Here is a 27,999-nt window from a genome sequence, read left to right as displayed (position 1 = left end):
TGATTGTGTATTTTAATGTTTCATTTATTGCTTATGACCATTTTGCTATTTATTTATTTAATCTATTACATTTGTATGACGTCTTTCATCCAAAGATCTCAGTGTGTTTCACAACATAAAGATGCAAAATAAAAACACAAAATACATAATAAAAGAAAGAATAACCCCTTCCCACAAACACATTTGAAAGGACATACATTTAATTAGAAAGGACATAGGTTTAATTAAGCAAAGCTCTGGTTTTTATGCTGTTGTTACACAAGCATGATTCCCAGTTCTCAGCTATAGCACCCCAAAACTCACCTTTTCTGCCTCCTTAGCTAACAGTAATTTAAATGCACTCTTATTATTTTGAGCCAATGTGGACACGTTAAATACAAGCACCAGAACACCAGCATGCACACTTTCCAAGAGTCTCCTGACTAGTGTGGTATAGTAGTTAGAATGTCAGAATACAACTTGGCAGTCCTGGGTTCAAGTCCCTACTAAGCCATGATGCTCACCGGGGGACCAGGCACTGCTTCACATCTTTCAATATGCGAAGGACCGTGCCGTGGAAGATGGAGCAAACTTGGTTTCTCCTACTCTGGTGGAAGGAGTACCCAAACCAATGGATTTAAGGTAGAAGGAAGGAGATTCTAACTAAACATCAGGAAGAACTTTCTAGCAGCAGGAACTGTTCAACTGTGAAAGAAAGTAGTTCAGGTGGTGTGGGACACTCCTGAACTGGAAGGTTTTTAAGCAAAGGTTTGATGGCCATCTGTCATGAATTCTTTTGTTGAATATCCTTCATTGCAGGGGGTTAGAGAAGATGACTCTCACCATCCAAACCAATGCAACAATTCAATGATTCTGGGAGACTGTGATTCTCCCCGCTGTGAGTTCTTTGATGGGAAGTGAGAAAGGACTCCTGACTAAAACTCTCCCCACATTCCAAGCATTTATACGGTCTCTCCATTGTATGAATTATTTGATGGGAAATGAGATGGGAGTCCTGACTAAAAGTCCTTCCACATTCCAAGCATTTATGTGGACTCTCCCAGCTATGAGTTCTTTCATGGGAAGTGAGACTTCCCTTGTGACTGAATCTCATTCCACACTCCAAGCACTGAAACGGTTTCTCCCCTGTATGGGTTCTTTGATGGGAAATGAGATTATATTTCCAGTTGAAGCTCTTTCCACATTCCAAGCAATGATAAGGATTCTCCCCTGTGTGAATTATTTGATGGGAAGTGAGCTTGGCCCTTTCCTTGAAGCTCTTTCCACATTCCAAGCACTGGTAAGGTTTCTCCCCTGTATGAATTCTCTGATGGGTAGTGAGATTGGCCTGCTGATTGAAGCTCTTTCCACATTGCACACACTTGTATGGTTTCTCCCCTGTATGAATTCTCTCATGGACAGTGAGGTGAGCCCTCCAACCAAAGCTCTTTCCACATTCCAAGCACTGGTAGGGTTTCTTCCCAATGGGATTCTTCTGATGGGAAGTTGAATGGGAGCTTTGACTGAAGCTCTTTGCACACTCCAAATTTTTATATGGTTTCTCCTCTGTGTGGATTTCGTCATGGTCTCCCTTGTCCTCCATTTCCAGTTCATCACCCCCTGCAACAAAGGGAGAGATGAATTAGAGGCTTAGCAAGAAATGGAGCCCCCCCCCCAATTATTGAACAATGGTCCTTAACGCTTGTGAGAGAGGAAGAACAGAAGGGAGATAGATGGGAGGTCTTACTTCAGGGTTCATTGAATTGTTTGACTGGCATTCAGGGGCATCTTTATGGGAACCTGAGATTCCAAAAGCCTGGCTCTTTTCTGGCATGGATTTTGTTTGGTCCAATCATGGAATCTGCTCCATCTCTAATGTCAGTCATCTCTTTGGTGAAGCAAAAGGAACAGAAGCAGTGACTTCCAAGGTCGGGGAGGCTGGCTAGTTCTTGGCTGTTGCCCCTCTGCCAGCAGAGATTCTTATGTGATGATTTATGACAGCCAGGGCAAAGATACCAGTATCACACTCTCCCTTTGAAGACAGAGTTTGGGTTTGATGTCCCACTTTATCATTACCCGAAGGAGTCTCAAAGCGGCTCACAAATCTCCTTTTCCTTCCTCCCCCACAACAAACACTCTGTGAGGTGAGTGGGGCTGAGAAGAAGAGTTTGAATTTGATATCCCGCTTTATCACTACCCTAAGGAGTCTCATTTTGAATTATGGTGCTGGAGGAGACTCTTGAGAGTCCCATGGACTGCAAGAAGATCAAACGTATCCATTCTTAAGGAAATCAGCCCTGAGTGCTCACTGGAAGGACAGATCCTGAAGCTGAGGCTCCAATACTTTGGCCACCTCATGAGAAGAGAAGACTCCCTGGAAAAGACCTGATGTTGGGAAAGATGGAGGGCACAAGGAGAAGGGGAGGACAGAGGACGAGATGGTTGGACAGTGTTCTCGAAGCTACAAACATGAGTCTGACCAAACTGCGGGAGGCAGTGGAAGACAGGAGTGCCTGGCGTGCTCTGGTCCAGGGGGTCACGAAGAGTCGGACACGACTAAACGACTAAACAACAAGGAGTCTCAAAGCGGCTCACATTCTCCTTTCCCTTCCTCCCCCACAACAAACACACTGTGAGGTGAGTGGGGCTGAGAGACTTCAGAGAAGTGTGACTGGCCCAAGGTCACCCAGCAGCTGCATGTGGAGGAGTGGAGACGCGAACCCGGTTCCCCAGATTACGAGTCTATCGCTCTTAACCACTACACCACACTGGCTCTCTAGGGAGATGAATTGGGAGATAAATTGGGGGTGAACCTCGCATGCTTTGTTTTCAGGGGGTTTCAGCATAGAATACAATGAAAGTCAAGCTAAATAAGAATAAAACAGAGTGGATAAGTAGGAAAAGAAAGTAAATTGGATAAATAGAAGATGAAAAAAAAGAAAAGAAAAACACAAAGCCCTCTAACAAGGCTGTATCTTCACTACTATTCTGGAGCAGAGGAATGGAGGAGCCATGGGCTGAAACAGTAAGAAACATTCTGTGATGGCAGAGAGAGAGCTGGGAGAAAAAGGATCTTTCGTTCAAGCTGAAGTAAACTCAGGGGGGAAACCACCAAGCAGCTGGTGACTCATGGGGGGGGGGGGAGGAGAGTAATTGGAAGGACTTTTCTTCCTAGATTAAGGTGAGGCATCATGGCCAACAAGAGATGGGATTGGGTACAAATTAATGAACATATAATAAAGGATTATAGATTATTATCCTAATAAGGAACACTCATTCTACTGGACTGGAGGAAGAATTTTCCTGATAGCTAGTGAGAATAAGAATTGGAGTGTTTGCATGCAAAGGAAAATGAACGAACTTGAGTCATCTGGGAAAACACCACCTAGCAGAATGAGGAATAGCTGGGTATTGTCTTGCTATACAGCTGGATAGCCCTCCATTCAAGGTAAGCTGTGGGGTGTGAGAATCCCAGATGCTGTAGGTGGCGCTGTTCAGCCCCATCAAAATCTGGGATGTTCCTCACATAGATAGATTAGTACGGAATTTCAAAAAAGATATTAACATCCAACAGGGAGCCTTACCAAGAGCGGCCATGATCCCACAATTCTCCTTTATGACTTCCGTATGCAGACCTCACCCGGGAAAGGAACAGCGACGTCTTCAAAGGACAGTGAACTCTTTAAAAGAGAGAGAGAAAGGTCCTCCTCTTAGCCAGTATAATGATCATATTACCACAAATTGTTTTGCTGTTTCCTGCCTGTTCCTGCTGTGCTGATTTAATGGGATTGTTTTGTTTCCCATACATTCTAAGTATGGATGCTTATTTTAACGTCTTAATGGAATTATTTTATTTTGTGTTTTGTTCTGTGCATTGTTCTGTGTAGGTGGAGGACCCGCCCAATGCCCTAAAAACAACTTCAAGGGGCAGTTTTGACAGAAGACAAGAGGAAGAGGCGAGAAATTCCTGGGACTCCACCCCTCCACCTCTTTCCCCACAAGGCCACCTTCCCCTACCTGAGCTGGTTCCACAGTCGCTGCTTCCCCTCCACCCCCAAAAAAAAGATGGATGAGGAGGTCTTGCCAGCAACCTTATATCACCTGCAAGAGACAAAGGTAAGTGGGAAGCCAGTCTGGTGTCCAGATTCAGGGAAGTAATAGCAGCATTCTATACTGCTTGGGATGCGGGTGGTGCTGTGGGTTAAACCACTGAGCCTAGGGCTTGCTGATCAGAAGGTCAGCGGTTCGAATCCCCACGACGGAGTGAGCTCCCGTTGCTCTATCCCTGCTCCTGCCAACCTAGGAGTTCAAAAGGACGTCAAAGTGCAAGTAGATGAATAGGTACCGATCTGGCGGGAAGATAAACAGCGTTTCCATGCACTGTTCTGGTTTGCCAGAAGTGGCTTAGTCATGCTGGCCATATGACCTGGAAGCTGTACACCGGCTCCCTCAGCCAATAAAGTGAGATGAGCGCCGCAACCCCAGAGCCGGCCATGACTGGACCTAATGGCCAGGGGTCCCTTTACCTTTATTCTGCTTGGTCAGACCACACATGGAATACTTTAGCCATACATGGACAACAATTTAGGAAGGATGTTGACAAGCTGAAACATGTGCAGAGGAGGGTAGCCAAGATGATCAAGAGTCTGGAAGCCAAGCCATATGAGGAATGGTTGAGATGAGAAAAGAGGAACCTGACAGGAGGGGAATTGATTCGTGGAATCAAGGAGCTGCTGTCTAAGTATCTGAGGGTAAGGGGTGTTCAAGAATGGAACAGCCTCCCTGCAAAGGACTTCCATGGAGATTTCTAAAATGTCATGGATGCTTTAGTGGCGATTCTTGTAATGCAAGGAGGTGGACTAGATGACTGCCAGGGTCCCTTTCCACTCTACAATTCTGTGATTCTATGAAAGTCTCATTTGCTGAGTGCCCTCTGATTTGGGGGGGTGTTGGGCTGTTGTGGATGGGGTGGTGCTGTAGTCTAAACCACAGAGCCTCTTGAGCTTGCCGGTTGTAAGGTCGGAGGTTCGAATCTGCGTGACAGGCTGAGCTCCCATTGCTCTGTCCCAGCTCCTGCCAACCTAGCAGGGTTGAAAGTGAGTAGATAAATAGGTACCACTGCAGCAGGAAGGAAAATGGCATTTCCATGCCCTCTGGCACTCATCACGGTGTCCTGTTGCGCCAGAAGCGGTCTAGTCCTGCTGGCCACCTGACCCTGAATCCTGCCTGGTCAAACGGCGGCTCCCTCAGGCTGAAGTCAGCGATGAGAGCCACACCTCAAAGTTGAATTGGACTGGACTTAACCATCCAGAGGTCCTCTACCCACCTGTACCTCACCTTGTCTGGCTCCTTCATGCAGAATTTTGTGGGTGCCCCAGGGAGTTGGCACAATAACGAACACAGTTTCATACCTGCTGCGAACTCGCCTCCCGCTCAGGTTTGCAGAAAAGAAGGAGCCAGGACCCTCTGCCCCCTCACTTGGGGGTCCCACGTTGCATGGATTTGGAAGACACCCAATGCACCCTCTGGGGGAGAGGAGGCTCACCAGATCCCAGAGGAGAGCGAGCAGATCCCTTCCTCTGAGCAAGGAAGGCACTGCGGAGGGAAGGGCTTTGGCTTGGGAGGACTAGCTTGCTTCCTCTTCTTTTCCTGTCTGCTCTAGGAATGCAGCTCAGCTCCTCTTAACCCTTGGCCAGCCAATCTCCTTTTTTGTTTTTTTAATCCTTTGGTCCAGGGTGATGGATGTACAGATGGACTCCAGCTACAAAGGTTGAGACTGCTGATCAGACTCTTGGACTTAGCAGTTTGTGCCTGCCCATTCTTCATAGCAATTCCCTTCCTTCTACCCCAGTAATCGGGTGTTGCAGGAATTTATATATAGGTTTGGGGGGTGTTTGCCCCTCCAGCAGATATCATACACTTGCAACCCACTACCAAAATCAGCACAATCACTTTTGTGATTTGTCCCCACAAAACACTTCATCACAGTTTCTTCCTATCAATTCAAAGGGCCTTTGCTGCACAATACCAAATGTAAGAATTCACTGATCAATGGATCTCTGTACTGGCTCACTGGGGAAACTTCTGAAATTCATATAGACATGTGAGCTCAGCTCCTCAGCAGCCCCTCTGCCTGAGGGATAATCCCTGGCCTCCTGATACCTGAGTGCCAGACAGGTAGCCATTCCAGAAATAACAAACCCAGATGAAGACAAAAGGGTGGGATTCACTCAGCTGGGAAACAGGGAAATGTAAAGATCTCTTTTGTTCCACTTGATGGGTGTTTGGTGGAGGGCAAGGGGAACCATGGGGCAGGATCCAGGATGCTCAGATTACGGCCACCAGACCTCCCCTTTCATGATGTAACCATGATGTAACCATGATGTAGTTTTTTGAGGGGTGTAACATAGGGATTAGCAGCTAAAAAAAGTTTGGGTTCTCTTTTGTTCGGGTGCTCTGGCAGTGCCCACACCTCCCTGCGCCACCTTCCCACTTTTATTCACGGGGCCTTTCACCAAACACCCCCTTGATTCCCGGTGCCACCCCAGAGAACTCCTATCTGAACACTTCTCTCCCAACATAGCAAGGAATGACGTCTCTGGTGCAGAATAACCGTTTTATTAAAACATAAACAGGAAGTTCAAGGTAACTTTGTGTACATAAGCATGTGCTTTCAGATGTGCCTATTACTTTTATTTTATTAAAACTGTAAAAGGAGGCTTTATTATGCTGTTCCTCTTCTATTGATCTAACCAACCCTCCTTCACAACTCCCACCGCTCTCCCACCCCACTCTGACCTCCAACTGCCTCTCCTGAAGAGGCCAGAAACCACCTTGGCTGCGAGTCCTGGAAGACCATCTCTCTGCCACGCAGGTCTTTTTCCACATGGTCTGGGGCAGAAGGACCCAGTGCTACAAAGGTTGAGGCTGCTGAAGATGACAGAGACCATCCTGGCTGTGAGTCCTCTAAGACCTTCTCCTTCCTTGCAGGCCTTTCCCCATGTGGCCTAGCAGAGTCCAGACTGACTCCAGCTACAAAAGCTGAGGCTGCTGAACAGAGACTTGGGTTTAGCAGGTTTGAGGGTGGGGTTGTAGCTGTAGGTTTTTGTATATTTTAGAACTTCTCATGATTTATGCGGGTATTCTTCAGTCTGGTTGTGTATTCTAAAGTTTTATTTATTGTTTATGACTACTTTGCCATTTAATTTATTACATTCGTATAATGCCTTTCACCAGAAGATCTCAGAGTGCTTCACAGCATAAAAATACAAAATAAAAACACAAAATACATAATAAAAGCAAGAATCAATACAAAAGAATAACCATCTTCCCACAAACACATTTGAAAAGACATACAGTGGTACCTTGGTTCTCAAACACCTTGGTCCTCAAACAACTTGGAACCCACAAGGAAGGAAGTGTTCCGGTTTGTGAACATTTTTCGGAAGCCAAACATGCTCTGTTTCGAGCGTTACGCTTCTGATTTGAGTGCCCCACATCCATTTTCAGTGCTAAACTTTCGTTTTGAGTGTTATGCTGAGGTCTGTCCTGTTTTTGCTATTAATTTTTGCGGCTTTTTTGTGTGTGTTTTAGGGGTTGTTTTTAAAAGTCTTAAATGGATTAATCCATTTTGCATTACTTTCTATGGAAAAGCGCATCTTGGTTTTGGAATGCTTTGGTTTGGGAATGGACTTCCAGAGCGGATAAAGTTTGAGAACCAAGGTACCACTGTAGATGGTTACTCACCCTTTCTGCCCCCTTAGCTAACAGTACCTTAAATGCACTATTATATTATTGTTTTGATACATGTGTACAGAACTTTTAAGTACCAGGACCTGTGCTTAAACGTGAAGCAAAAGTGCACACATGCACAATTTCTGAGAGTCTTATGACAGAGCTAGTGTGGTACAGTGGTTAGAGTGTCAGAGTATGACTTGGCAGACCTGGGTTCAAATTCCTACTTGGCCCTGATGCTCACCAGGTGTCCTTGGGGGCCTGGCACTGTTTCACATTCTCACCAACCTCACAAGGTTATTGTGAGAACCCTGGGGGGAAGGGGGGGGGAGAGGGGAAGAACCTTGGGGGGGGAGGGTGTATTTGAATGCAATAAATGAATTTCAGTAGGGACAAATATCAGGTTCTGCACATAGGCAGGAGTAACATGCATATACAGTGGTACCTTGAGTTACAGACGCTTCAGGTTACAGACTCCGCTTACCCAGAAATATTACCTTGGGTTAAGAACTTTGCTTCGGGATGAGAACAGAAATCGTGCAGCGGCTGCAGCGGGAGGCCCCATTAGCTAAAGTGGTACCTCAGGCTAAGAACAGTTTCAGGTTAAGAACAGACCTCTAGAACGAATTAAGTTCTTAACCCGAGGTACCACTGTATTGGAAAAGAATCAAGGGCTCTTAGTAGGCCACAAGCTTGTAGTGAGTCAACAGTGAGATGCAGCAGCAAAATAAAAAGCTGATGCCATTCTAGGCTGCATCATCACAGAATCATACAGTTGGCAGGAACCCCAAGGGTCTTCCAGCCCAACCCCCCGCAATGCAGGAATGTTGTGTTGCACACATTGCGTCTCCACAATGGCTTTGATGCTTCTGGGGCCAAACCTTTTGAACCAGAGTTCTGGATCTGCTTCATCCCTGACAAGCTGGAATGGGTGCAGAGGAGGGAGACCACGGGGATCATGGCTCTGGAAACCAAGACTTTGGAGAAACAGTTGAGGGAGCCGGGATGTTTATTATGGAGAAAAGGAGATGGAGAAGGAGATGTGATAGACATCTTCCAACATTGAAAGGGCTGTGCCATGGAAGATTCAGCAAACTTGCTTTTTTCTGTTCTGTTCTGGTGGAAGGACACACCAATGAATTCAAGATGCAAGTAGGGGAATCTGATGAAACATCAGGAAGAACTTTCTGACAGCAAGAACAGTTTGACTGTCGAACAAAGAAGTTCAGGTGGTGGTGGTATCTTCTTGATTTGAAGGATTTTAAGCAAAGGTTTGATGGCCATCTGTTATGAATTCTTTTGTTGAATATCCTTCATTGCAGGGGGTTGGAGAAGATGACTCTCACCATCCAACCCAATGCAACAATCCAATGATTCTTGGGGAATCTGATTCTCCCTGCTGTGAGTTCTTTGATGGGAAGTGAGAAAGGACTCCTGACTAAAACTCTTTCCACATTCCAAGCATTTATACGGTCTCTCCATTGTATGAATTATTTGATGGGAAATGAGATAAGAGTCCTGACTAAAAGTCCTTCCACATTCCAAGCATTTATGTGGACTCACCCAGGTATGAGTTCTTTGATGGGAAGTGAGACTTCCTTTCTGAGTGAATCTCATTCCACATTCCAAGCACTGATAGGGTTTCTCCCCTGTATGAGTTCTTTGATGGAAAGTGAAAGAGTCACTCCGAGAGAAGCTCTTTCCACATTCCAAGCACTGAAATGGTTTCTCCCCTGTATGAATTATTTGATGGGCAGTGAGTTTGATGCTTTCACTGAAGCTCTTTCCACATTCCAAGCACTGAAAAGGTTTTGTATGAATTCTTTGATGGGAAGTGAGATTATATTTCCAGTCAAAGCTCTTTCCACATTCCCAGCACTTATATGGTTTCTCCCTTGTATGGATTTTTTGATGGGAAGTGACATAGGCCTTTGTACTGAAGCTCTTCCCGCATTCCAAGCACTGATAAGGTTTCTCTCCTTTATGAATTCTTTGATGGGTAGTGAGATTTTGTTTCATGTTGAAGCTCTTCCCGCATTCCAAGCACTGATAGGGTTTCTCCCCTGTGTGAATTCTTTGATGGGCCGTGAGATGGGACCTCTGATGGAAGCTCTTCCCACATTCCAAGCACTGATATGGTTTCTTCCCAATGGGATTTCTTGGATGGGATGAGGAATGAGAGCTCTCTCCACACTCCACATATTGATATGGGTTCTCCACTGCGTGGATTTTGTCATGGATTCGCTGGTTCTTAATTTCTAATTCATCACCACCTGCAACAAAGAGAGGAACAGATCAGAGCCTAAGACAGAAATGGAGTTCCCAGTGTTCGAAAACCAAGGTTCAGCTTCCGATTGGCTGCAGGCGCTTTCTGCACTCAAGCGGAAGCCACGTCGGACGTTTGGCTTCTGAAAAATGTTCGCAAACTGGAACACTTCCGGGTTTGCAGCGTTTGGTAGCTGATTTGTTTGGCGACTAAGCCATTTGAGAACCAAGTTACCACTGTTTATTATGCCTTTACTGGTTAAGGGAGTGGTTAACATTGAGAACTGTTCAGATTTTGTAGTTAGAAGGGCATGATCATAAATTGGGCTGGTACACATATTTGTGGCATGGAAAAGCTGAAAGGCATAAAGCTTTCATGAATCATGTTATTAGGAAAAACATATATATAGTTTGGGATATATGTAAAAACTTGCTGGGAAATAGAAACCATAATGGCAAAATATTATTAGAATGGTAGACAAAACACAAACAGGTCAAATCGCTGATGATACATTGAGCAGTGGATATATGATATAACATTGAAATGGCAGCATGGGAAAGACTGTGGAATGGAGATTTGAAATTTACAGCATGTTATGAGTTAAAAGAAAATGATGTATAGATGGTATTTGACTCCTAGTAACTTAGCTAAAATGTACAAGACCAAATCAAATGCCTGCTGGGAATGTCAAGGGAAGACGTGATTTAACAAGAATCCCCTCCCCTAATAAGTCAGAACTTTAAGGACTTAAGCTGTGATTTAAGGCTGTGTGGAGATAAACTTTCGAACCAAAGCAATGCTTCAAGACGAAGCTGGAAAGTTAAGAGTTTTGGAATGACGCAGTTAAAAATGCCGTCGCCATCTTGGGAGGCATTGTTGGAGCTCTTGGGTCTGAGAGGAGAAAGAGAGAAATAGTGCTGTTTATATATCGTGTAGACTAACAGAGGAGATCGTAAAAGAAAAAGAGAAATTAATGAACAAGATATGATGTGGAAACACCAAGATAAGACTGGATAGAATTATGAACTTTGTCTGGACTGATTGGGATTGATTTGGACACTAACGCAGTAATAAGAAGATGATTTGAATCCCCCTTTGGATCTTGAAGTATGGGTTCCCCCAACAAAATTTAAAAATTTGGCTTTGTAATTTGGAATTTATGTGATGTGATTTAATTTGATGTGATTGGCCAGTTAATAAAAATTATTTAAAAAAAAAAAGGAATGTCAAGGGAAGGAAGGTACATTTTTCACATGTTGTGTTCGTGTAAGATAGTAAAAGTCTTCGGGGAAATGATTTATAACGAGTTGAAAAAAATGCTGAAAATAATCTTTGTTAAAAACCCGGAAGCTTCCCTTTCAGGTATAATGGGAAGAAGGTCCCCAAATATCAGGAAAAAACCTGTTTATGTATGCTACCGCAGCTGCCTGAATGGTATACACCCAAAGATGGAAAGAAAAAGCAGTACCAACAAAAGACGACAGGCAAGTAAAACTGACGTAACATGCTGAGATTGCGAAACTTGCCAGAAGAATAAGAGATCAACGTGAGATACTTATTTTTAACAGAATGGGGAAATTTTGCTTGATATATAAAGATAAATTGAAAACAATTGAAAACGTTAGCAGGATTGACATAAATATGAGCAATTAGAAATAAGTTAAAGGAAGTATAAGGATACATTTGCAAATAGATTTGAATTGATTATGCAGTAAGAATAGAATATCAAATAAGGAACCCCAGAGTTGGGGGTGGGAGGGAAGTGGCAGAAAATGTAGGCTGAATTTGTTCAGATTTAAATATTGTTGTTGAAACATTGTAGAATGTAAAATGAATATATATATATATATATATATATATATATATATATATATATGAGAATGAAGGGATGCGGGTGGTGCTGTGGTCTAAACCACTGAGCCCAGGGCTTGCCGATCAGAAGGTCGGCGGTTCGAATCCCTGCGACAGGGTGAGCTCCCGTTGCTCAGTCCCAGCTCCTGCCAACCTAGCAGTTCGAAAGCACGTCAAAGTGCAAGTAGATAAATAGGTACTGCTCTGGCGGGAAGGTAGACGGCGTTTCCTTGCGCTGCTCTGGTTTCGCCAAAAGCGGCTTAGTCATGCTAGCCACATGACCCGGAAGCTGTCTGCGGACAAACACCAGCTCCCTTGGCCAGTAAAGCAAGATGAGCGCTACAACCCCAGAGTCATCCGCGACTGGACTTAAGGGTCAGGGGTCCTTTACCTTTTATAAGAATGAAGCCTCCTTTTAAAAGGTTTGGGCAGTTCAGACCAGCCTGATCTCTGTTTAGGGTAAAGGGACCCCTGACAATTAAGATCTCTGTTTAGAAAGGCATAATTGGAGGAAGTATATTCCCAGACCAAGCAGTCCTCCATTCAAGGTGACTTGTGGAGGTGCTGGAAGCCCAGCTGCTGAAGGCAGCGCTATTGAGCTCCCTCACAATAGAGATATATGTATGGAATTTCAGAACAGATCTCGTGATCCAACTAGGAGCCTTACTGAGAGAGGCCAGGATACCACGATTCTCCTCTGTAACCTCCTTATGCAGAGCTCTTTGGGCAGGATCCAGCAACGCCCACTCCTCCGCCGTGAAACAAACAGTGACGTCTTCAAAGCACACTAGACCCTAAAAGGAAATAAAAAGGTCCATATTTGCAATGTATTCCATGTTCAGGCAATGGTCATTCTTGCCGTGGTTACCAGATGAGTTATAAATTCTTTGTTTCCTGACTGTACAGGTTAAGCAAAGCCAGTCCTGGGGTCACAGGTTCTGTCTGTCCTGTGATCAAAGAAATCTTTGCAAAAACCTTTTGCCAGAACTCATGTATTTCTGGACACACCCACCATGTGTGTCGGCAGTGCTATTTTTCAGAAAAGGAGGTGTCAGAACTTACCGGGAACATCTCATTTGTTCTCTTATAAAGGTAAAAAAGGCAAATGACCAGTTATAATTGCTATATTTCTGTTCTCGCTTAATCTTGTGGCTAAGAGCCTACATAGCCCTACAGATAGAGCTCCCGTAAGGAGCTAAATGGAGACACATCCATCACAACTTGGGTGGGTTGTAAAACCGGGGCACAGTCACGCTGCTTGAAGTGTATGTTATTAGAGTCCCTCAAGGTCAGAGCAAGCATTTGCCCAATTGTGCATGATGAACTTTGAATTTTGAGGCCTCAAAAATGATTTCTGCGTCAACCCGTGGGCATTGAGATCAATTCCCCCGCTGCCACAGCAGCACCTCTCCTTGTTGGAGGGAGGGAGTCATGTTCTGTCTGGCCACCCAAGTTCACAGCTGGGCTCCCCTCACTCGTCCGCTGACTTCAGCACAGGGTTGGAGGGGATCCAATGCAAAACATCGGATAAGTCCGAGTTCTTCGATGCGTTATCCCTCGCATTGTTGTTGTTGTTCCCAAGGGTCCTGACTTGCCTCAGGTCCTTGGTTCCCTGCTGCCCTGCATTCAGAACAGACGCAATCAGGCCTTTAAGCAGTGGGTGGGCGCCACCGTATTAGATGGCTTGCTAACTGCTGAGAAGCCAATTTTAGTGCCCAGTGATAAATATAAAAATGAAACTGCAAGGACTGAGAAATAACACTAGTGTCATTCTAAGCTGAGGTGACTGTTCCTTATTCTCAGCAGATAAGCATTATGGAATGGCATTTTCTGAAGAGCTGCTGTGACAGAAGCAAAGAGGTGCAGAGAAACTTGTTCTGTCTCAGAAACCCCCTGTCTCCCCCCCCAGCCTCCCCCCCCCATTGCTCCTTCCCCGCACCTGATCCGGTTCCTCAGCCACTGCTTCCCCTCCACCAGGATGAAGAGATGGAGGAGAAGGTCTTGCCGACATCCTTCTTTCACCTGCGAGAGACAAAGGGAAGTGGGGAGACAGGAGTGCAGGATGCTTCTCTCAGAGGTGAAGCAGTGCATCTCTAACTACAGATTAAGAAATACCCCCCTATACCTATTTCAGATTTAATTGTGCAAAATTATTTATCAGGCTCCTCTGGGCTCAGGGCCTCAAGTGTCTTCCCCAAAAAGATCAAAAGAACCACTAGATTACTTTCAACACCAACAGAATGGGACCAAACTGAGAAAATACTCCTTCCTTCTTACCCAGTGGCTTATCTCTGGTGTCCAACAGAGACTTCTCTACTTCAGAGGAATCAGGACCCATTTCAGCAAACAGATCCTTTCCCTGAAACAGCAACAAGGATTCAAAACAGAGACGGGGAAGAGAATCAGAATAGGTATGGCAGAGACAAAAACTTTAGCAGCATCTGATATCCTTCCTTGGATGTTTCCAAAAAAGGATGAGATTTAGGGACCCGTTCCCTCTTGTTTGGAGCCCCTTGGGAGCATCCAGAGGAAAGTCTCTCTCACCTGCTTCCTCTCCTCTGCCTGACTCAGGAGGAAACCTTCGGCCAGGGCCACTGCCTGGGAACTGGTCTCTGCTCCGCATTCCCTCACCCAGCTCTCCATCTCCGCTGGAAGGACAGCCAGGAACTGCTCCAAGATCACCAGGTCCAGCATCTCAGCTTTAGTGTGCCTTTCTGGCTTCAGCCACTGGTGGCAAAGGTGGTAGAGTCGGCTGCAAACTTCTCGGGGTCCTTTGGCCTCCTGGGAACAGAACTGCCTCAACTGCTGGCTCTGCGCCTGTGAGCGAAGGGTGTCCTCCTCTCCCAGGATCTTCTGCCCAGAGCCTTCCCAGAATCCCGCACTGCTTCCTGTTTCCATGGCCGTGCCTCTTCCTGCTTCAGGGCCAGCTGAGTCTTGCTCATCCATCTGTGCTCTCTGGAAGCCTCCAAGAGACAGGAAGGATCCCCTTGGCTCTCTGCCAAGTTCTGTTTGTCGGGATTAGAGGTGCTAAAAAATCCAACAAAGAAAAAGCATTCTTCTGTTATAAAATCACAACACGGACAAGAGGAGAAAAATGTTCCCTGAGCAAGCGAGGATGAGTCTCGCTAGGAACCAAGGCTGGACTGCACCACTGGGCGGACTTTGAACTTTGCTTACGAAAGAAAAGGAGAAGTAACGCTCTTGCCCTCCTAGAAGGAAAGTGACCATCCCAGAAGTGCAGGAAAGTGAAGGGATTTATGTGAAATGAATCAGCCTGGTTGATCCTGCCTTTCCGTGTTTGCAGTGAAGGAATAAAGTCAGAACGGCGAATGACAAGTGAGTCATTCGTACCAAGTGTAACGTGGAAACCAGGCTATAGCGAGGAGTTCCCACCTCCTCAAGACAAACTACTTAGATGGGGTCCTTTTTCCCTTGTTCTGAGGGCTATATCCTCATCTGGAAAACGCCCTGAGGGCCAAGTGGGTGAGGCCAAAGGACAGTACAGTGGTACCTCAGGTTACATACGCTTCAGGTTACGCACTCCGCTAACCCAGAAATATTACCTTGGGTTAAGTAGTTTGCTTCAGGATGAGAACAGAAATAGTGCTCCAGCGGCGCAGCAGCAGCAGGAAGCCCCATTAGCTAAAGTGGTGCTTCAGGTTAAGAGCAGTTTCAGGTTAAGAACGGACCTCCGGAATGAATTAAGTATATAACCTCAGGTACCACTGTACTCAAGAGCAGGTAAAGTAGGACCTACCTGCTTTCTGTGATTGCAAGTTGTTTTAAACTGTTTTAAATGTTGTGTTTTAATCCTGAAATATGCCCTGGGAATTCAGGATGGTGGCTGTGTCATTAATAATGTCACACAGCACAACCCCCACATCTGTGTGGGGTACTTCTGGATCAGTCCCTTTGTGGCCAGGGGACTCCATGCTCTGCTTCTGGAGGGATATTTGCAATGCCCTCCATGCGGAGCTGCGCATGAAGATGACTCGGAAAGCGATGGAAAGCAGGGACCAAATGACGGGCTGGTTCCCTCTCTTTATTCATGGCATTTCTATCCACCTTTCCCCCCATGGGCTCCAAAAGGCAGCCATGGGTCTCGCTCATCCGTATCCTGACCAGCCTTTGAGTGGAGATTCCTGCATTGCTCATGTTTGGCCTAGATGCTCTCATGGTTCCCTCCCCACCCCCTGGATCCTTTGCAGAGAGGACCCTCTGCTCCCTGATTTGGGGGGGTCCCCCTTCCCCCTCCCCTTCCCCCCAAAGCACCCCAGGCAAGAAGAGAGAGAGACTCACTCGATGCAGGAGGGGCCTCCGAGGGACAACAGCTGCCTCTTGACAGGAAGGGGCTGGGGAGGGCGGGGCTTGGACACCTTCATTTCTGGTCCTCTCTAGGAATCCAGCTCAGTTCCTCTTAACCCTTGGCCCGCCGAGCTCACCCAGCTGCGGCCCCTGTGCCTCCCCATCGCCACTCCTTTTATGCGGGAGAGGGTATAATCAGAAAACAAGTTCTATAAAAGGATAAGGGAGTTTTGTAACAGAAAAAGAACATTTTATACGCCATTTCCTCCCTGGGTTCTTCTCTCTTCTTCTCTGCCTGCCCCTTCCTTCTCCCCCAGCAACGAGGGCCAAGTCCCAGGCGCCTTTCCATCTCCGGGGAGACAGAGCTCAGCCCCCCTCCGAGCAGCCCCACTTTCAAGGCCCAGTGTCAGAAAGCAGCAATACTAAGCCATGTGTCTGAGAGAGAGAGAGAGGAGGTAGAGAGAAAAACAGCTGAGCCCGGGCCGAGTCTGGTGGCGCAGTCTGATTGGCTACCGAGACAGCCAGCCCTTTTGGTGGGAAAATGAGGCGCCTTTTCTGAGGGAGTTTTGAGGCTGGAGCTGAGGCGGGAGGAAGGGAGGAGGAGGAGAGGCTGTGTCTGAGGGAGAAGTGGCTCTGGCCTGAGGAGAAGGAGGAGAGAGGAAGAGGGGCTGAGTCTGGGGGGAGACAGGCTCTGGGGGTCTGAGAGAAAGAAGGGGGCGGAGGGATCCCCTGGGTCTGGCGCACAAAATAAAACGCCTCAGGAAGGCATTGCTGAGAGAGAGGCTGAGGGAAAGAAACCTGGTCTGGTCAAAAGGATTGAACTGCCACACCTGCCAAAACTAAGGAAAGGAGTGAGAGAAAAGTAACAGAAACCGAGCTGAGCTTTCACCCACCCAGTCTAGAAACAGGAACATCAATTTACTGTACAATAATAATAATAATAATAATAATAATAATAATAATTTATTATTTGTACCCCGCACATCTGGCTGGGTTTTCCCAGCCACTCTGGGCGGCTTCCAACAAAGACCAAAAATACACTAATAAGTGTATGGTTTCAAATCTTCCAGTTTTTCTTTTCTTTCTTTTCTTACTTTATTACTATTGTAAAAATGGATATTACAAGGGTATTCCTATAGTACTGATTTCAACCTCCAACTGTTTCCTTGCAGGCTTTCTCCACCGGCCTGAGGCCCGGCCCCCTCAGCCTGGCTGTGAGTCCTCTAAGTCCTTCTCCTGCCTTGCAGGCCTTTTCCCATGTGGCCTAGCAGAGTCCAGACTGACTCCAGCTACAAAAGCTGGGGCCGCTGAACAAACTCTTGGGCTTAGCAGGTTTGTTGTTGCTGCAGGTTTTTCTATCTTTATTTTAGATCTTCTCATGATTTATGTGGCTATTCTCCAGTGTGATTGTGTATTTTAATGTTTTATTTATTGCTTATGACTATGTTGCTATTTATTTAATCTATTACATTTGTATGACGTCTTTCATCCGAAGATCTCAGAGTATTTCACAACATAAGGATGCAAAATAAAAACACAAAATACATAATAAAAGAAAGAATAACCCCTTCCCACAAACACATTTGAAAGGACATAGATTTAATTAGAAAAGACATAGGTTTAATTAAGCAAAGCTCTGGTTTTTATGCTGTTGTTACACAAGCGTGCTTCCCAATTCTCAGCTGCAACACCCCAAACTCACCCTTTCTGCCTCCTTAGCTAACAGTAATTTAAATGCACTATTATTATTTTGATCCCATGTGTACACAACTTTAAATACAAGCACCAGAACACTGTGCCTAAACTTAAAGAGACGCACATGCATGCACACTTTCCAAGAGACTCATGACAGAGCTAGTGTGGTATAGTGGTTAGAGTGTCAGAATACGACTTGGCAGACCTGGGTTCAAGTCCCTACTTAGCCATGATGCTCACTGGGGGACCAGGCATCTTTCAATATGCAAAGGGCCGTGGCATGGAAGATGGAGCAAACTTGGTTTCTCCTACTCTGGTGGAAGGAGGACCCAAACCAATGGATTTAAGGTAGAAGGAAGGAGATTCTAACTAAACATCAGGAAGAACTTTCTAGCAGCAGGAACTGTTCGACTGTGAAAGAAAGTAGTTCAGGTGGTGTGGGACACTCCTGAACTGGAAGGTTTTTAAGCAAAGGTTTGATGGCCATCTGTCATGAATTCTTTTGTTGAATATCCTTCATTGCAGGGGGTTAGAGAAGATGACTCTCACCATCCAATCCAATGCAACAATTCAATGATTCTGGGAGACTGTGATTCTCCCCGCTGTGAGTTCTTTGATGGGAAGTGAGAAAGGACTCCTGACTAAAACACTCTCCGCATTCCAAGCATTTATATGGTCTCTCCATTGTATGAATTATTTGATGGGATATGAGATGGGAGTCCTGACTAAAACTCCTTCCACATTCCAAGCATTTATGTGGACTCTCCCAGCTATGAGTTCTTTCATGGGAAGTGAGACTTCCCTTGTGACTGAATCTCATTCCACACTCCAAGCACTGAAACGGTTTCTCCCCTGTATGGGTTCTTTGATGGGAAATGAGATTATATTTCCAGTTGAAGCTCTTTCCACATTCCAAGCAATGATAAGGATTCTCCCCTGTGTGAATTATTTGATGGGAAGTGAGCTTGGCCCTTTCCTTGAAGCTCTTTCCACATTCCAAGCACTGGTAAGGTTTCTCCCCTGTATGAATTCTCTGATGGGTAGTGAGATTGGCCTGCTGATTGAAGCTCTTTCCACACTGCACACACTTGTATGGTTTCTCCCCTGTATGAATTCTCTCATGGACAGTGAGGTGAGCCCTCCAACCAAAGCTCTTTCCACATTCCAAGCACTGATAAGGTTTCTTCCCAATGGGATTCTTCTGATGGGAATTTGAATGGGAGCTTTGACTGAAGCTCTTTGCACACTCCAAATTTTTATATGGTTTCTTCTCTGCGTGGATTTCGTCATGGTCTCCCTTGTCCTCCATTTCCAATTCATCACCACCTGCATAGAAAACAGAAATGGATTACAGCCTCAGCAAGAAATTGAGCCCCCAATTATTGAACAATGGTCCTTAACGCTTGTGAGAGAGGAAGAACAGAAGGGAGATAGATGGGAGGACTTCAGGGTTCACTGGCTTTGTTTACTGGCATTCAGGGATATGGGAACCTGAGATTCCAAAAGCCTGGCTCTTTTCTGGAATGGGTTTTGTCTGGGCAAACACCACCTAGCAGAATGAGGAATAGCTGGGTATTGTCTTGCTATACAGCTGGATAGCCCTCCATTCAAGGTGAGCTGTGGGGTGTGAGAATCCCAGATGCTGTAGGTGGCGCTGTTCAGCCCCATCAAAATCTGGGATGTTCCTCACATAGATAGATTAGTACGGAATTTCAAAAAAGATATTAAGATCCAACAGGGAGCCTTACCAAGAGCGGCCATGATCCCACAATTCTCCTTTATGACTTCCGTATGCAGACCTCACCCGGGAAAGGAACAGCGACGTCTTTAAAAGAGAGAGAGAAAGGTCCTCCTCTTAGCCAGTATAATGATCATATTACCACAAATTGTTTTGCTGTTTCCTGCCTGTTCCTGCTGTGCTGTTTTAATGGGATTGTTTTGTTTCCCATACATTCTAAGTATGGATGATTATTTTAACGTCTTACTGGAATTATTTTATTTTGTGTTTTGTTCTGTGCATTGTTCTGTGTAGGTGGAGGACCCACCCAATGCCCTAAAAACAACTTCAAGGGGCAGTTTTGACAGAAGCCAAGAGGAAGAGGCGAGAAATTCCTGGGACTCCAGAGGAACCCTGGCTGCCCCACCCCCCCGCCTCTTTCCCCACAAGACCATTTTCCCCTACCTGAGCTGGTTCCAGTCACTGCTCCACCACCAAGAAAATATGGATGAGGAGGTCTTGCCAGCAACCTTGTATCACCTGCAAGAGACAAAGGTAAGTGGGAAGCCAGTCTAGTGTCCGCATAAAGGGAAATAATAGCAGCATTCTATACTGCTTGGTCAGACCACACACGGAACACTTTAGCCACACATGGACAACAATCTAGGAAGGATGTTGACAAGCTGGAACATGTGCAGAGGAGGGTAGCCAAGATGATCAAGGGTCTGGAAGCCAAGCCATATGAGGAATGGTTGAGATGGGAAAAGAGGAACCTGAGAGGAGGGGAATTGACTCGTGGCTTCAAGGAGCTTCTGTCTAAGTCTCTGAGGGTAAGGGGTGTTCAAGAATGGAACAGCCTCCCTGCGAAGGCTGGTGGACTCTCCTTCCATGGAGAGTTTTAAAGCGTCATGGATGCTTTAGTGGTGATTCTTGCAATGCAGGGAGGTGGACTAGATGACTGCCAGGGCCCTTCCCACTCTACAATTCTGTGATTCTATGAAAGTCTCATTTGCTGAGTGCCCTCTGATTTGGGGGGGTGTGGGCTGTCGTGGATGGGGTGGCGCTGTAGTCTAAACCACAGAGCCTCTTGAGCTTGCCGGTTGTAAGGTTGGAGGTTCGAATCTGCGTGACAGGCTGAGCTCCCATTGCTCTATCCCAGCTCCTGCCAACCTAGCAGGGTTGAAAGCAAGAAGATAAATAGATACCACTGCAGCAGGAAGGAAATGGTGTTTCCATGCGCTCTGGCACTCATCACGGTGTCCTGTGGCGCCAGAAGCGGTCTAGTCCTGCTGGCCAGCTGACCCTGAATCCTGACTGGACCAACGCCTGCTCCCTCAGGCTGAAATTAGCGCTGAGAGCCACACCTCAAAGTTGAATTCGACTGGACTTAACCGTCCAGGGGTCCTTTACCTCACCTTGTCTGGCTCCTTCATGCAGAATTTTGTGGGTGCCCGAAGGAGTTGGCACAATAAGGAACATTGTTTCATACCTGCGGCGAACTAGCTTCCGGCTCTGGTTTTCAGAAAAGAAGGGGCCAGGACCCTCTGCTCCTTCACTTGGGGGTCCCACGCTGCATGGATTTGGAAGACCCCCAATGCACCCTCCCCTTCTCCCCAATTCACCCTCTGGGGAAGGGAGAGGAGGCTCACCAGATCCCAGAGGAGAGCGGGCAGATCCCTTCCTCTTGAGCAAGGAAGGCGCTGAGGAGGGAGGGGCTTGGGCTCGGGAGGACCTGCCAGCTTCGCCTTCTTTTCCTGTCTGCTCTAGGAAGGCAGCTCCGCTCCTCTTAACCCTTGGCCTGCCATGCACCCCTTCTCTCCCTCTCTAAAGCAGGAGCCTCGCCATCCCCGCCAGGGAGGATTTGGGGTGCCCTCTTGGCTGGCGAGCTGAGCTGCTCCCTCCTTTGGAAACAGCAGCAGGAGGGGCAGCTGGAAGGAGGAAACCCCAACGCGGAATCGGAGGGTTGGGGGGACCCCCAGGGTCATCCCATCGGCCTCCCCCACCCAGGAAATGGGGGACAAGAACCGGGAGACCCAGGAGATGGGGGCGAAGAGGGTGGGGCTGGGAGACACCAGGGGCTCCAATTCCTCTCCCAGCCCTGCCCTCTCCTCTGAGGAGTCGCCCCAGCTGGGCAGGGGGGCCAAACAGGCAGTGCTGGCACCAGACTCTGGGCCCTGCGCCTCTTAGGGGCCCCGCGACAACGGATCAACAGAATATTGATTGGGTTTGTTGGAATTGCTGGTTGGTAAAATCAGAAAGGGATTCGGAGATCATTTGCGAGGGGACCCAGAGATTTCGACGGCCAGGGGGCCTCCACAGGGTTTAATGGGGTCATGGTCCCCAGGCGACAGGGGCCCCCTCTGCATGCCCACCCTCAGCAGGGCGAATGCCCCTGCTCCCCAGAAGACCCCCGGGTGCTGCTGCCTCCTCGGAAGGGGGACAGGAAGAAGTTGGTGCCTCCTGCCAGGACAGATCCTGGGGTCCCTCCAGCTGCTCCAGGTTCCCAGCCCTGACTGGCAGCCGTGACCCTCCAGGGTTCAAGACGGGAATGTTCCCAGCCTGACCTTGAGGTGCTCGCAGGGGAGATGGAGCCTGGGCCCTTCTGCATGCCAAGCAGGTGTCCTGCTCCTGAGCTATGGTGGCCCTTCCCAGAGTACTCAAGGGGCAGAGGTGTGAGCTGCGTCTTGACTGGGTCTTGAACCAAACAGCCCCTTCAATCCAGCTGCCACCCCAGAGTATTTTTATATTTTCCTTTATGATTTATGACCTTATTTTTCATTTATTAAAATTCATATACTGCCTTCATTTGAAGATATCAGAGGATTCCCCAGCATTAACATTCAAAATAAAAACACCAATTACATAATAAAAACAAAAATGAAAAACACCAATATTTCCGTCTCCCACAAAGACACTTAAAATGATAAAGTTTAATTAGCCAAAGGCCTGATGGTTATGTTGTACTTACTTAAATACCCTTCCAAACTCTCAGCCAATCAACAGCCCCTCCCCCAGATAACATTGCCTTAAATCTATTATAATATTGAACTTGACTTACTATTATTACATAAATTACTTTGCTAGAGGAGTACACAGCTTTAAATACAAACACCAGAATATGGCACCCAACTTTTAAGCAGACACAAATGCATGAACAATTTCTAAGAGTCTCATAGGAGAGCCAGTGTAGTATATTCCATAGAGGATTTGACTACACCCTGGGAGACCTGGGTTCAAATCCCTCCTTGGCCATGAAGCTCACTGGACGGCCTTGGGGAGCCTAACCTACCTCACAGTTATTCTCATGATTGAAAAGGAGGTGAAGAACCATGTAACCCCACAAGAACAGAACAAGAAAGGAGATTCTGACTAAACATCAAGACGATGCATTGCAGTTGGTTAGACTAGATGACCCTCAAGATTCCTCCCAAAGCTACTATTCTATAATTCCAGGATTTCCCCCGCTGTGAGTTCTTTCATGGGAAGTGAGATTTCCTTCCAGCTATTTCCACATTCCAAGCACTATTTGGGTTTCTCAGTCACTGGGATTCTTTAGTAGGAAGTGAGAGTTTGCTTCAAGGTGAGTCTCTTTCCGCACTCTTGGCATTGAAATGGTTTCTACCTGTGTGAATTCTTTGATGGCAAGTGAGATGGTCCTTTCTACTGAAGCTCCTCCCACATTCCACACACTGATATGGTTTTTCCCCTGTATGAATTCTTCGATGGAAAGTGACACTATCCTTCCTAGAGAAGTTCTTTCCACACTCCAAGCACTGATACGGTTTCTCCCCGCTGTGAATCTTCTGATGTCGACAGAAGTCTCTTCCTGTAGTAAAGCACTTCTCACATTCCAGGCACTGATATAGTTCCTCACCTGTATGAATTCTTTGATGGGAAGTGAGATGGCCCCTCTTACGAAAGCTCTTCCCACATTCCAAGCACTGAAATTGTTTCTCCCCTGTATGAATTATTTGATGGTAAGTGAGACTTCGCTTTTGACTGAAGTTCCTACCACATTCCAAGCACTGAAATGGTTTCTTCCCTGTGTGAATTCTTTGATGGGAAGTGAGATTTTGCTTAAAGGTGAATCTCTTTCCGCACTCTTGGCATTGAAATGGTTTCTCCCCAGTATGAATTCTCTTATGTTGCCATAACTTTTTTGTTGAAGCAAAACATTTTGTGCATTCCAAGCACTGATATTGCTTCTCCTCTGTATGAATTCTTTGATGGGAAGTAAGACTATTATTCCGAGTGAAGCTCTTTCCACACTCCAAACATTGATAGGGCTTCTCACCCGTATGAATTCTTTGATGGGCAGTAAGACTATTATTCCGAGTGAAGCTCTTTCCACACTCCAAACATTGATAGGGCTTCTCACCCGTATGAATTATTTGATGGGAAGTAAGACTAGTCTTCCCATTGAAGCTCTTTCCACACTCAAAGCAGTGATAGGGCTTCTCCCCCGTATGAATTCTTTGATGGGCTTTGAGATGTGAGATGTCACTGAAGCTATTCCCACACTCCAAGCACTGATATGGTTTCTCCCCACTGTGAATTCTCTTGTGTCGATGTAAATCTTTTCCTGTAGTAAAGAACTTCTCACATTCCAAGCACTGGTATGGTTTCTCCCCTGTATGATATCTTTGATGGGAAGTGAGACGGTCCTTCCTGGAGAAGCTCTTTCCGCACTCCAGACATTGATATGGTTTCTCCCCTGTATGAATTCTTAGATGGCAAGTAAGACTAATCTTCCGACTGAAGCTATTCCCACACTCCAAGCACTGATATGGTTTCTCCCCACTGTGAATTCTCTTATGTTGATCAAAGTCTATTCTTGTAGTAAAGCACTTCTCACATTCCACACACTGGTATGGTTTCTCCCCTGTATGAACTCTCTGATGGGAAGTGAGATTGTCCTTCCTGGAGAAGCTCTTTCCACATTCCACGCACTGGTATGGTTTCTCTACACTATGAATACTCCGATGTCGACGGAAGTTTCTGCTTGTAGTAAAGAACTTCCCACATTCCAAACACTGATATGGTTTCTCCCCGGAATGAATTCTTTGATGGGCTTTGAGGTGTGAGCTGTGATTGAAGCTCTTTCCACATTCCAAGCACTGATACGGTTTCTCCCCACTGTGAATCCTCTGATGTCGACGTAAGTATCTGCTTGTAGTAAAGAACTTTCCACATTCCAAACACTGATATGGTTTCTCCCCTGAATGAATTCTTTGATGGGAAGGGAGACTGTCCTTCCGACAGAAGCTCTTTCCACATTCCAAACACTGAAAGGGTTTCTTCCCAATAATATTTATTTGACGGGAAGTGGCATGGGAGTTCTGACTGAAGTTCTCCCCACACTCTAAATTCTGACATGGCTTCTCCACTGTGAGGTCTAAATCATCACCACCTGCAACAAAGAGAGGAACAGGTCAGAGCCTAAGAAAGAAATGGAGTTCCCAGTTTTTGAATAATGCTAATGAACACTTGTGATAAAGGAAGATCTGCAGGGAGTTAGATGGGAAGTCCTACTGCAGAATTCAGTGACTTTGCTCACTAACATTCACTGTTATATTTATGGGAAATTCATATTCAAAAAGCCTGTTCTTTTCAGGGATGAAATTTCTTTGGCTCAATCATTGAACCAACTCCATCTGCAAGGTCAGAAATCTATTTGAATATGAATTGGATTCTCTGTCTACCAATTACCTAGCGTCCAGGGGAGAATTAAACTGCTGAGTAATGACAGAATTCTAAATGGGTTTGGAAAATAGATCAAAAAGCTCTAAACTAACTATTGGTGATTTCAAAAGATTAAGCGACGTCCACTTCCCTAGACACTCAGAAAGCCTATCCACACCCTGATCCCTGTGCAAAAAGGCAGAAGGGGAGGAACAATATTCACAGACAAAACAGTCCATAGCCCTCCATGCAAGGTGAGCTGTGGGGGTGTGAGAATCCCTGGCACTCTAGGTGGCAATGTTGCGAGCCATCAAAATATTGGAAGTTTGTCCCAGAGAAATATCTATTGAATTCCAAAACAGATATGATGACCCAACAGGGTACTTTACCCAGAGAGATCATGGTCCTACAAGTCTCCTCCATGACTTCCTTATGCAGAGCTCTCTGGGCAGGATCCAGCAACGCCCACTCCTCAGCCGTGAAACGAACAGCGACATCTTCAAAAGTAACTGAGCTCTGAAAGAAAAATATCCTTCTCTTAGGCAGCATAAAGATTATTTCCTGCATGTTGCTCTTTTGCTTCCTGCCTGGGTTGTTTAAATCAGATTGGTCTGTTGCACATTTGGATTATTGGTGCTTATTTCAATGAACACCACGTTGTTTTATTCAGATCAATTTGTCTGTGCAAGCGTCCCAGGTTGCCAAATGGAAGAATCCCTCTCTCCTCTCCCTATGTGTTGTTCTGGGATGGAAAGACTCTCCAGATGTCCCAAAAACAATTTATAATGAATAATACTAGTGACATTTAGAGTTAAGGTGAAGGGGTTACTCTTTATCCTCAGTGCCTAAACCTTCATTAATGGCATTTTCAGCCTTTGTTAAGGGCAGCTTTGACAGAAGTCAAGAGGGGGTTCATTTGCCCCCAGAAATGCCCTGTCTCCCCCCCTCAGCCTCTTTCCCCCCATGGCTCCTTCCCCCTACCTGATCCGTTTCCTCAGCCGCTGCTTCCCCTCCACCAGGACGAAGAGATGGAGGAGGAGGTCTTGCCGGCATCCTTCTTTCACCTGCGAGAGACAAAGGGAAGTGGAGAGACAGGAGTGCATGGTGCTTCTCTCAGGGGTGCATTTGGAAGTTTGTCCCCATTTCATATTTTAGTTAGAAAGAAAGAAAGAGTTTGGATTTGATATCCCGCTTTATCACTACCCTAAGTAGTCTCAAAGCGGCTAACAATCTCCTTCCCCTTCCTCCCCCACAACAAACACTCTGTGAGGTGAGTGGGGCTGAGAGACTTCAGAGAAGTGTGACTGGCCCAAGGTCACCCAGCAGCTGCATGTGGAGGAGCGGGGAATCGAACCCGGTTCACCAGATTACGAGTTATGCCAAAGTACATCTCTCCTTTGGGTTCTTGGCCCCAAGTGTCTTCCCAAAATATTGAATGAACCCGCAGATTAGTTTGAGAATCGCCAGAATGTGACCACACAGAGGAAAAGCTCCTTCCTCCTTACGCAGCAGCCTGCCTCTGGTGTCCAACGAAGTCCTCTCTGCCTCAGAGGAATCAGGACCCGTTTCTGCAGAAACATCCTTTCCCTGAAAGAGACACAAGGATTCAAAACAAATAATGAGAACTATTAGAAAAGGAATGGCAGGGGCAAAATCTTTAGGGATGTCCAATATAGCACCTTGGATACTTTCCAAAAAGGATGGGATTTAGGGATCTTCTCCCTCCTGTTTGGAGCCCCTTGGGAGCATCCAGAGGAAAGTCTCTCTCACCTGCTTCCTCTCCTCTGCCTGACTCAGGAGGAAACCTTCGGCCAGGGCCACTGCCTGGGAACTGGTCTCTGCTCTGCATTCCCTCACCCAGCTCTCCATCTCCGCTGGAAGGACAGCCAGGAACTGCTCCAAGATCACCAGGTCCAGCATCTCAGCTTTCGTGTGCCTTTCTGGCTTCAGCCACTGACAGTCAAGGTGGAGGAACCGGTGGCAAACCTCACGGGGTCCTTTGGCCTCCTGATAGCAGAACTGCCTCAACTGCTGGCTCTGCACCTCTGAGCAAAGGGTGTCCTCCTCTCCCAGGATCTTCTGCCCAGAGCTTTCCCAGAATCCCCCACTGCTCCCATTGATAATGCCATGGCCTCTTCCTGCTCCAGGGCCAGCTGAGTCTTGTTCATCCATATTTAGGAGGGAATCCCCTTTTTCTTTGACCAAGTTCTGCCTGTCTGATTAAGAGGTGCTGGCAAATACTGCAAAGGAAATATATTGTTCTGTAATGAAATTGGCACACGGTCAGCAGAAGAAGAAGGTCCCCTGAGCAAGTGTGGATGAGTCTTGCTAGGAACCAGGGCTGGACTGCACCACAGGCCAGACTCTGAGCTTTCTCTAAGAAAAAAGGGAAGAATGAAGAAGAAGAAACCCTCTCGCCCTCCTCGGGGGAAAGTGACCAGGCCAAAAGTGGAGGCAGTGGAAGCAGTTTCTGTGAGATGAATCAGCCTGATGGGCACCAGGAGCCTCTCCTCCCTGCATTGGACTAGATGACCCTCGGGCTCCCTTCCAATTCTACGATTCCGTGTTCCTATGATTCTCACAGGGGCCACCCAGGGGCCTGAATGGGAAGCCCCCCAGCAGGACTGGGGCGCAAGAGCCCCTCTCTCCCCTTGCGCTTCCTTCCAGCAACTGGGATTCAGCAGCATCGCTGGGGAGGAAAGAGCTCAGCCCTCCTGCATGAAGCCAAGCAGAGCCCCTCTTCCTCCCTGCCCTGGTCCCGGGCTCGCCT

General features: G+C 46.6%; 7 protein-coding genes across 14 annotated transcripts in view; all 7 read right to left on the bottom strand.

The window, feature by feature from the left end:
* The window catches only part of LOC310746991 (uncharacterized protein), a 43,584-nt gene extending 38,203 nt beyond the window's left edge, over positions 1 to 5,381 (bottom strand). Inside the window, exon 1 of the mRNA XM_083581281.1 lies at positions 5,306 to 5,381. The gene's annotated coding sequence lies outside the window, so the exon portion shown is untranslated. The remainder of the gene's footprint in view (positions 1 to 5,305) is intronic.
* LOC310746867 (uncharacterized protein) overlaps positions 1 to 5,543 on the bottom strand; it is a 37,438-nt gene extending 31,895 nt beyond the window's left edge. Inside the window, exon 1 of one of the 2 annotated variants that reach the window (XM_083581065.1) lies at positions 5,525 to 5,543. The gene's annotated coding sequence lies outside the window, so the exon portion shown is untranslated. The remainder of the gene's footprint in view (positions 1 to 5,524) is intronic. The other variant, XM_083581068.1, reaches the window with a different exon arrangement.
* LOC310746788 (uncharacterized protein) overlaps positions 1 to 16,014 on the bottom strand; it is a 125,393-nt gene extending 109,379 nt beyond the window's left edge. The window contains exons 1-3 of the mRNA XM_083580888.1: positions 15,588 to 16,014; positions 14,375 to 14,857; positions 14,148 to 14,189 (exon numbers count right to left, since the gene is read on the bottom strand). Coding sequence (XP_083437014.1) covers positions 14,148 to 14,189; positions 14,375 to 14,776 — 444 coding nt within the window. The 5' untranslated portion in view covers positions 14,777 to 14,857; positions 15,588 to 16,014. The remainder of the gene's footprint in view (positions 1 to 14,147; positions 14,190 to 14,374; positions 14,858 to 15,587) is intronic.
* The window catches only part of LOC310746890 (uncharacterized protein), a 66,619-nt gene extending 45,144 nt beyond the window's left edge, over positions 1 to 21,475 (bottom strand). For 3 of the 6 annotated variants that reach the window (XR_014540800.1, XR_014540801.1, XR_014540802.1), the window contains exon 1: positions 3,997 to 4,015. The gene's annotated coding sequence lies outside the window, so the exon portion shown is untranslated. Of the gene's footprint in view, positions 1 to 3,996; positions 4,059 to 21,169 lie in introns of those variants that run through there. The other 3 variants (XM_083581112.1, XM_083581110.1, XM_083581114.1) reach the window with 3 other exon arrangements.
* Positions 14 to 20,004, bottom strand: LOC310746938 (uncharacterized protein). 2 transcript variants are annotated; one of them, XR_014540815.1, is made up of 3 exons: positions 19,579 to 20,004; positions 17,838 to 19,156; positions 14 to 303 (listed from the first exon to the last, which is right to left on the bottom strand). XR_014540815.1 is itself a non-coding variant. In XM_083581204.1 (2 exons), exons 1-2 carry the CDS (start codon positions 19,589 to 19,591, stop codon positions 18,360 to 18,362), a joined length of 810 nt encoding a protein of 269 aa, XP_083437330.1. In that variant the 5' UTR covers positions 19,592 to 20,004; the 3' UTR covers positions 17,714 to 18,359. The 2 variants fall into 2 exon arrangements, 1 of the variants encoding a protein (XP_083437330.1); XM_083581204.1 differs by lacking the exon at positions 14 to 303 and having other exon boundaries at positions 17,714 to 19,156.
* On the bottom strand, positions 803 to 3,650 carry LOC310748492 (uncharacterized protein; the record flags this gene model as incomplete). Its single annotated transcript, XM_083584323.1, has 2 exons — positions 3,564 to 3,650; positions 803 to 1,599 (listed from the first exon to the last, which is right to left on the bottom strand). Exons 1-2 carry the CDS (start codon positions 3,574 to 3,576, stop codon positions 803 to 805), a joined length of 810 nt encoding a protein of 269 aa, XP_083440449.1. The 5' UTR covers positions 3,577 to 3,650.
* On the bottom strand, positions 8,705 to 27,848 carry LOC310746846 (uncharacterized protein). Its single transcript, XM_083581019.1, has 5 exons — positions 27,000 to 27,848; positions 26,735 to 26,816; positions 26,211 to 26,293; positions 12,498 to 12,624; positions 8,705 to 9,986 (listed from the first exon to the last, which is right to left on the bottom strand). Exons 1-5 carry the CDS (start codon positions 27,399 to 27,401, stop codon positions 9,001 to 9,003), a joined length of 1,680 nt encoding a protein of 559 aa, XP_083437145.1. The 5' UTR covers positions 27,402 to 27,848; the 3' UTR covers positions 8,705 to 9,000.
* Between the last annotated feature and the right edge of the window lie 151 nt (positions 27,849 to 27,999).

This window comes from Podarcis filfolensis (assembly GCF_964270895.1).
Source record: "Podarcis filfolensis genome assembly, chromosome: 13".
Classification (NCBI taxonomy): Eukaryota; Metazoa; Chordata; class Lepidosauria; order Squamata; family Lacertidae; genus Podarcis; species Podarcis filfolensis.
The sequence above is the reverse complement of the archived record's forward strand: the minus strand, read 5'-3'. Positions and strand labels throughout refer to the sequence as shown.

What these genes read in the sequence shown, in the direction of transcription:
- LOC310746846 (XM_083581019.1), bottom strand. Translation starts at nt 27,401, where the DNA reads ATGGATGAACAAGACTCAGCTGGCCCTGGAGCAGGAAGAGGCCATGGC. An exon ending in AGGCAGAGGAGAGGAAGCAG is followed by an intron (nt 26,817 to 26,999) that starts GTGAGAGAGACT and finishes TGTCTCTTTCAG; the next exon opens with GGAAAGGATGTTTCTGCAGA. An exon ending in TGGTATCCTGGCCTCTCTCA is followed by an intron (nt 9,987 to 12,497) that starts GTAAGGCTCCTA and finishes TCTTTGTTGCAG; the next exon opens with GTGGTGATGAATTAGAAATT.